General features: G+C 30.5%; 2 protein-coding genes across 6 annotated transcripts in view; one reads left to right on the forward strand and one right to left on the reverse strand.

The window, feature by feature from the left end:
- Nucleotides 1–8,800, reverse strand: part of LOC117176791 (N-acetylglucosamine-1-phosphotransferase subunits alpha/beta) — a 118,074-nt gene that overhangs the window by 6,100 nt on the left and 103,174 nt on the right. For 2 of the 5 annotated variants that reach the window (XR_004467620.1, XM_033367091.1), the window contains one exon: nt 7,950–8,309. The exons of 1 other annotated variant lie outside the window; for it this stretch is intronic. The gene's annotated coding sequence lies outside the window, so the exon portion shown is untranslated. Of the gene's footprint in view, nt 1–5,492; nt 5,604–7,949; nt 8,310–8,800 lie in introns of those variants that run through there. 2 more of the 5 variants (XR_004467619.1, XR_004467621.1) reach the window with 2 other exon arrangements.
- On the forward strand, nt 2,069–8,784 carry LOC117176792. The gene is made up of 7 exons (XM_033367096.1): nt 2,069–4,698; nt 5,244–5,377; nt 5,537–5,753; nt 6,929–7,869; nt 7,984–8,050; nt 8,176–8,344; nt 8,424–8,784. The coding sequence occupies exons 1-7, from the start codon at nt 4,566–4,568 to the stop codon at nt 8,554–8,556; spliced, it is 1,794 nt and encodes a 597-aa protein (XP_033222987.1). The 5' UTR covers nt 2,069–4,565; the 3' UTR covers nt 8,557–8,784.

Here is an 8,800-nt window from a genome sequence, read left to right on the forward strand (position 1 = left end):
ATTTTCCTCGGTTGAAAATGCAACCGTTCGGTTGTAAATTATTCTGCTTGGGCTGAGGATTTGACTTTTCGTATAAATAAAATTTGTTTGTTTTGGTTGGATCCAATTTTCTTTATTTTGAATAAAAATCTTGTTTGTTGGAAATATCAACTACTATCCGTTTCGTAGCGAATTAATATTTTTTGGTTGAAGTTCAATTAATATGTGAAAAACTATATATTTTTTTTGTTCAAGACTCATCATTTCAGTTGAAAATTTGTATTTTTTCAAAACTTCAACTATTCTGTATAAAGTTGGTTTTTTTGTTCCAAATATTCAACAATTTTTTAATTAATTTCTTCGTTGGACGTTCATATTTTTTGTTTGAAATTTAAGTATTTGGTGAAAAATTAAACTATTTTTATGTGAATTAAATCATTTGGTAGAAAACGAACTTTTTCAACGATTAAGATACGTGGTTGAAATTTCATCTTCTTTGTTAAAAATTCATCCTCTTTTAATACAGAATTCATCTCTTTGGTCTAAAATTTAACTACTCCATCTTTAGAAAATTAATCTTCTTGGTTGAAAATCATTTTGATGGTTGAGTGTTGAACTCTCTTGTTAAACATTCCTTTTTTAAGATCCATCGTTTGAGTTCAGATTTCTTCTTTTCGCTTGAAAATTTAACTACATATGTTATTGAAATTCATCTTTTTTATTGAGAATTAATTTTTTCGACTAAAAATATGAATATTCTATTTTTAAATGAAAATTCATACTTTTGATTAAAAATCGATATTTGCAATTGGAAATTCATGCTTTTAGGTTAAAAATGCAACCGTTTGCTTTTATATTGTTCTACTTTGGCTGCGGATTTAATGATTCGTATAAAATTCGTTTATTTTGGTTAAATTCAATTTTTTTATTGACAACAAAAATCTTGTTTGGTGGAAATAACAGCTATCATCTCTTTCGTTGCGAATTAATATACTTTCGTTAAAGCTGAATCACTTTTTGAAACATTTTTTTTTGTTGATGATTCGCCATTTTAGTTAAAAATTCGTATTTTTTGGTAGAAAATTTAACTATTCTGTATAAAGTTGGTCTTTTTGTTCCAAAAATTCAACAGTTTAGTAGAATATTTAAGTGTTCAGTCAGAAATTAACTTCTTCGTTGAACGTTTATATTTTTTGTTGAACATTTAAGTATTTGGTTCAAAATTACACTATTTTTATGAGAATTAAATTATTTAGTAGACAGCCTACTTTTTCAACAATTCAGTTACGTAGTTCAAAGTTTATCTTCTTTATTAAAAATTCATCCTTTTTTAATTAAGAATTCATCCCTTTGGTTGAAAATTGAACTATTCCATTTTCAGAAAACTGATCTTTTATTGGTGCAAAATCATTTTGAAGATTGAATGATGAACTCTCTTGCTCAATATTCCTTTTTATTAAGACCCATCATTTGAGTTTAAATTTTTTCTTTTCACTTAAAAATTGCTTTGGCTGAGGATTCAACTATTTCGTTGAAAATCTTCTTTTTTTGGTTCAATTCAATTTCTTTTTTCAAATAATAATCTTGTTTGGTTGAAATATCAGCCAAATATCAATTTTTGTTCAAAAATTCAAAAATTTTGTAAAATATTTAAATATTAAGTGGGAAGTTTACCTTTTTGTTGAACATTCATATTTTACATTAAAAATGAAGGTATTTGGTTAAATATTAAGCTATTTTTATGAAAATTGAACCAGTTGGTATAATATTAACTTCTTTGTTGAAAAACCATATTTCCCGTTAAAATTTGAACTGATTTGCTGAAAATTAATGTTTTGAAGATTCACCACTTTGGTTGGAAATTAAACCTTTTTGTTGAAAATTCGTTTCTTGTGTGATTTATATTAATTTTTGATCTGAAAATTTTACTATTCCACATTTAGTTAATATAAATATATATATTTCATTGCAGATTCAACAAAAACGTTTTTCTGCCGCTATTGCAAGTACCAAACCATGCATTTAAAAATGTATTTGGTACACTTTAAACAACACAAAAACATAACGGAGTTTTACCATTGCGGTTTTAATAGATGTAAAAATATTATCCTGCGTTAGTATCATTGCGGACGCATATTGATCGCATCCATTTAGTCAGAAAGAAAGAAATGAAAGATAGAGCATTAGACACAGCCGTAAACGATAAATGCGCATTTATGTGTAATGTCAGTACTTCTAAAAAACACTTCGGCAGTTACTCCTCCCTCATCGGTCATCTAAAAATGCACATTGAACGTGGTTTGAAAGTGCAATATCCTGTTGGAATTTGTAGTAAGACTTACGATGTCGTTAGTTCATTCTCAGGACATTTATCTAAAAAACATAGGAGTTTGTCTGAAGAAAAAAATTCAAAAACTCTTTTAGAAATTTTGCGCAGAACAGAGGTTAATGAAAACTGCTCTAATATTGAAGAACCTGAGGAATTAAATGATTTTCCGAAATGTATAATAACTGAAAATAGCGAATTGAATCAGGGCCAATTTCCATCAAATAATATTGACTCAGCGGATGAAACTGACAATCCGGAAGACTTATTCTTGTTAAATATTGCACAATTTTATCTTAAACTTGAATCGCAATTCATGATTCCCGTTAGCACAATACAATATATTGTTACAGAATTTTGCAATATTTATGAACACGGACAGGGGATTCTACAGAGTAATATAAAAAAACGCTTACTTGAACAGAATATGTCCGAAGAATTAGCAAATTCAATATTAAAAGCAGCTCTCGAAAATGATTCTTTTTCAAAAAGCAATAACAACCTAAATACTGATTATAAAAGAAAACAATTTTATAAAAGTAATTTCGCGTATGTTAATCCGATTCAGTTAAGACTTCCTTCAGAATCAAGTGAAAAGAGACATTTTCACTATGTCTCCATTGAAGAGACTGTAAAATGTTTATTTCGAGATAAAAATTTAGAAGGGAAATTTTCTTATAACAGAGCTGCTCGCGATAATGATGTCCTGAGAGACATTACCGATGGAAGTGTATTTCTAGATTATAAATTTTTAAAAGAAAATCCTGAATCATTATTTTTTATGCTTTTTCAAGATGCTTTCCAAACTGTTAATCCGCTAGGAGCAGCTAAAACAAAATATAAGGTGATAGGGATATATATATAAGTGTTGGTAATCTTCCTGACGATATAAGGTCTCACTCAAACACTATTAAGTTGATTGGGCTTTGCTTGGAAAAAAACTTCGACCATGAAGTCGTATATGGACGTATTGTAAAAGATTTAAATAAAATTCAAACTTGTGGGGTTAAAATACACACAAACAAAATTATAAAAGGAGATCTTGTGCTCATAATTGGCGACAACCTTGGAAGTCACTCTCTTGGAGGCTTCACCGAGAACTTCAGTACTTCTAAATACTTTTGTAGGTACTGTCTCATTAGGCGTGATCTATTCGAAGCTGAAAATGGTGAATTTAGATATTATGAAGAGAGAACTATCGAATCATATAATAAAGCACTTGAGAAAATTAAAAAAGATTGCCTGGAAGAATACCAGGGAGTTAAATTTAACTCAGTTTTCAACAAATTGCCCGATTTTCACGTATGCAATCCCAGTCTTCCTCCGTGTTGGGGTCATGATGGTTTTGAAGGAGTTATAGCATATGACTTGCAACTATACGTGGATTATTTTATTAAGAAGGGATGGTTTTCGCTTTATGCTTTAAATTACCGTCTATTAAAATTCCCATATTCAGTCGAAGACATGAAGGACAAACCTTGTACAGTTCGACGCAAAGCTAAAAAAATATCAGGTGGAGCCTGTCAAGTATGGCAATTTTTGAGATTATTTCCAATAGTCATTCTTGATAAAGTCGAAGACTTTAATGAAGACGTATGGCACCTTGTCCTTCTACTCACTGAAGTAACAGAGATAATGTGCACGCCAGAAATCCATAAATCCTGCTTGCCATTTTTACAGATAATTATCAACGAATATCTTTCACTAAGAAAATGTTCATTTCCAAAAATTAAATTGCGTCCAAAGCATCACTATATGCACCATTACCCAGATTTGATTGTGAAATTTGGTCCTCCTATGAAGGTCTGGAGTTTGCGTTTCGAGACGAAACACACTTTCTTTAAGAGAGTTATTCGTTCTCTACGTAACTTTAAAAATATCACGAAATCGCTCTCTGTAAAACATGAATTATTCTAGAGTTATTTGAGACTGGGTGCTGATTTAAGATTCGATGTAAGAATGGACCAAAGTGGACCTTTACAAATCCACATCTACTGTGAAGAAATTAAAAAAGCATTAAAAGAAGCAAGCTTGCCTCCCTCTATTCAAGAATGCAATTCGATTTTCGTTAAAGGTACCAAGTTTAAAAAAGGAAATGTCATGATTCTGAGTCAATGCGGCTATCAGTTTGACATTCGAATGGGCAGAATTTGCCTTTTTTTGCACGATGACGATGAAAACATTTTCATATTATTCGAAGTATTAGAAGCCACATTTCATCGTACTTTACGTTGTTATGAATTAGGAAAAATGGTCCAATATGAATGTCATGAGTTTAATAGATGTACCAAATATGAACCTCTTCACGTTTACACGATTGGTAATTTTCTGTGTGTTAAGCCAAAATATGGTTTTATATCCAAGGGGTTATAATTCATCTGAACACTTACAAGGTATTAGTACTGCAGTGTTACCAAAATTTGTTTGGAACATTTTCTTTATATTTTAACACTTCTTTTGTATTGCCTAAACTAGAGTTTATAACAATATTTTATTATTGATGTTATTTTTTTTTTTTAATATAACAATATAACAATATATCTAGTTTGCAGTGCACTGTGCATGTATGCATCATTTCGCTGTTCATTAAGTAAATTACTAACTATATTTAATTAAAACTATAACAAATTCATTAGATACTGATAATAATTTGGTGATGGTTATTTGACACAAAAGGCTATACTTGAATTACGTAACACCAACACTAAGCACTAATAATGCCTGAATACTCTGTGCAAATTTTGATTTTAAAAACATACTAGAAATTAGTTTCACTTTAGGAGAACTCAAGAAAAAAAATCTATCCATAGATGGATTAATTAATCAATCTTTACGTTTTGAATGGAATTTTTACACTTTGAATTCTTTTGTTTTTGCTTGTCTTCTTCATTTGTTTATCGTTATTTGTATTGTTCTTCATTTCATGTTACATTTGCAGGTCTGAAGATGCCACTTTTCAAAATAATACAACAAAGTCGTGATAGAAAAGTGGCAATCGTAGCTTCCAGTATAGAGGAAATTATACTCAAAGCGAGGGGAGAGTTCGCACTGGCCGAAGACGCAGATTTTAAGGTTATATTAATTTATTTAAATTATTATTATTATATATATATATATAAATTATCTTTTCTTTAAAAATATTTAATATAATATTTAAAAATAAAACGTGGTTCTTTATATTCTAATGTTTCTAATTTTATTTTTCGTCTGATTATTTTTAAAATACTGCAGGTGGTTGATGATGAAGACGGATCCCAATTTGCAGACGATGAAGTCTTAATGGCAATGGCCGATGAAGCTAAGGCGCAGAAAAAAATACTGACGTTATTAATATTACCCAAAGAAACTATTTGGGTGGAGAAGTTACTCTGGATAGAACCTGATAACAACCAAAGTGGCAGCAGCAATATTTTTAACAATATGGGAAACGCGAATGACATACATGATGGTATAGTTATTAATCTATTGTTATTTTTAAAAAACTCTTTTTTAATCTTTGTAAAAATTGACTCTATGTGTAGACCGAATCCATTTCAAATCATACAGGTCACTACACTTGAAATCTCAAAATCTCTGGGGGACGAAATATGTTGTTTTTTAGAGAAAATTAGGCGAAACTTATTGTTGCGATTTGCAAAAACAGTTTTTTCTACAAGGTTATGCGTATTTAAATTTTGTGCTTTGTTTTTCTAGAAACCCAAACTTTTTTGTTTAAACCTCTATAACTTTTGGCGTATTTGAGATATTTATTATTTTCTTTTTGATTTTAAGAGAGTTTATCGTCTTCATTCAAAAGCCGCTGGTTTAAAATTGAAAAAATGGCAGCGGTTTTTTTGAAACAAATAAAAATCGATTTTTTCAAAAACCCTACCTTTTATAATTTTTTTTTCTTGTACTTTGATAATAAAGACATTTTGTAAGTTTTCGATATTTTTCATGGTTTAGTTAAGAAAAATATTTTGAAAAATAGAAAATCTGGGGTTTTCCAGATAATCTTTTTTATTATTTTCTTCAAATTTTCAAAACATGAAAAAATATAATTTTGGAAAACTCCACCTTCTTTATTTTTCTAAATATATTTTTTGAATTTCTACTAATAAAAGAAAGGTATCTTATCAGAGACATTTTTCTTCTAGCTTTCTTAGACGTGCAAACTTTTATATTAACATTTTTTCGTATCTATCATTGTTTCCAAGAAAAAGTAGAAAATTCGATTGTAGGGAAAAAGAATTCTTCTCGCTACAAAAGTGATTTATCAAGCACCAAAGTTACAAGTTATCTTCATTATCAAAGTACAAGCTTAAAAAAATTGGCAAAAACTTAAAACGTAGGGTTGTTGAAAAAATCGATTTTTATTTTTTTTTCAAAAAAACCGCTGCAATGTTGTTAATTTTAAATCTGCGGCTTATCTTAATGAGGCCAAAAGTTATAGAGGTTTAAAGAAATTTTTTGGGGTTTTTTCAAAAAAGAAGCACGAAATTCAAATACGCATAACTTTGTAGGAAAAACTTTCTTTGCAAATCGAAAAAATATGTATCGCCTAATTTCCCCTAAAAAACTACATATTTCGTCCCCAAGAGATTCTGTGATTTCAATTCTAGTCAACAGGCAACTCTGTCGTAGTAAACCAAATTGCAGCCAAGAATACGTTAGATGACGTAATAAAAATCATCCCCATACACTTGAAAGAGGATTGTTCTAGGGGAAAAACTCCCAGACCTGCTGACAGAAGACTAATGGTTCAAGGAATTGCACATTATATGTTGCATGATTTAACAGATGCATCTCGTGGAATGGCTGAAAACATTGATAAGATGCTATTCGAACGATTTCCAACCCTGGGAGATTATATAAAAGGCGTACCTTTAGGAAATGGCTTTGAGACACTTCGTGAGCAAATATATCACGCAGTAAATTATAGGAAAGAATCAAGTGCAAAAAAGAACAGAAAGCGACGTCTTAATGATCCTCTCTTTGACGTTGAAGAGACTAGCAGTTCTATTTCGAGAAAGCAGGACGATTATCGATGTATGGAGTATGGATTACCCACTATATCAACTGAAGATTCCATTGTTTTGGAAGAAAAACGTTTGGAGCTTGTAGAACTTTATAAGAAGCCTTCTGAATGGGATCCTGAGAAGACCAGCAATGATCTAAATACATTGTTTGGTCCCCTCCGACTGATGATAAATGCTGAAAATCGCAATATAAGTGTCCTGTTCTCTTACTGGCCGTTTTTAGCCGAATCAAAGTATTTGCTTGAACACGCATCGCGTGTCATTTATGGTCAAGACGGTCGCTTTGGTAGGACTTTGCAACAAATATTTCAGGTAAATCATGGAAGCACTATGCCAGCCTTAATTCAATACTGCAAAGCCTTATGCTTAACCCGAACAAAAAAGACCAAGAATTCCCCAGATACGAATATTATCATGGATTTAATTAAAACTGCTCAAGATATGGCTAAAACTACAAACTCTGAAATGCCAAATGCAGTTTTAATGTTTCAATTGCTAATAGCAGTTTTCAAAGAGGAAGAGCGATTTCTATTGACAGTAATTCCTGTAAGTTGATTATCTGCCTATTTAAAAGCAACCTAAAAACATTTTAAACATAAAATATGTATAAAAAATATTCCAAATACTTTTTTCTGATTAAATTGTTTTTTAATTTTTAAGATCGAAACCACTGATGATGTAACAAAGATGCTGGCACCAACAGTGTATCCAACTGTTATGATCAGAGGTACATGCATTGTTTTTTATCAATTCAGTTTGTAATTAAATTGACATCTTGTTTCAAATCGCTTTTAGTTTAGTTAAATTCATTTTTATTTGAAAATGAATTACCAAATTTTATTTTTTCTTCAGGAACGTCCATTTTTGATCCCAATGCTCAGGTTGTAGTTGTTATCGAGAACAGCGTTCTTATCACAGTTCTAGATGTTGTGGAAGGCATTGAAGTTGCCTTTTCAGCATACTACGTATTTGGTTATTCGTATGTTCTGGAATTACCAAAGTCATTAGAGTTTATTCAAAGGTAATTATTATAGATCGATTTTATACATTTTTTAAGTGCCTCCCTTGTATATTTTATTACAACAAAATTATTTTTCCAGGTTCATATTCGATCTTAATCCAGTTGCTCAGGGCGACAAATGCGCCAAAGTCGCTAAAAGAAGATTGAAAACATTTGATGTGAAAGTAAAAAATCTTATGTCAGCTCTTCAAAAAATTACTGAGCCTCTTTGAAATTAACAATAACACTGCCACCTATCATTTCCTATGTATTTTGTCGTGCTGAATCGAAATCCGTGGGTCAGAATTAATTTTAGCAACGCCGTTTTTTTATTCTCAAAAAACCTCCCATGAAAATAGGAAATTCGCATGAAATGCATGAAAAACTCAGTGTCTACGTAATCAGAGTAGGAAAAGATACAAATGGGTCCACAATACCTCCAAGAATCACTCTTAAAACCAGAAAATACTGAAGAAT

This window comes from Belonocnema kinseyi, chromosome 7 (assembly GCF_010883055.1).
Source record: "Belonocnema kinseyi isolate 2016_QV_RU_SX_M_011 chromosome 7, B_treatae_v1, whole genome shotgun sequence".
In the NCBI taxonomy this organism is placed as follows: Eukaryota; Metazoa; Arthropoda; class Insecta; order Hymenoptera; family Cynipidae; genus Belonocnema; species Belonocnema kinseyi.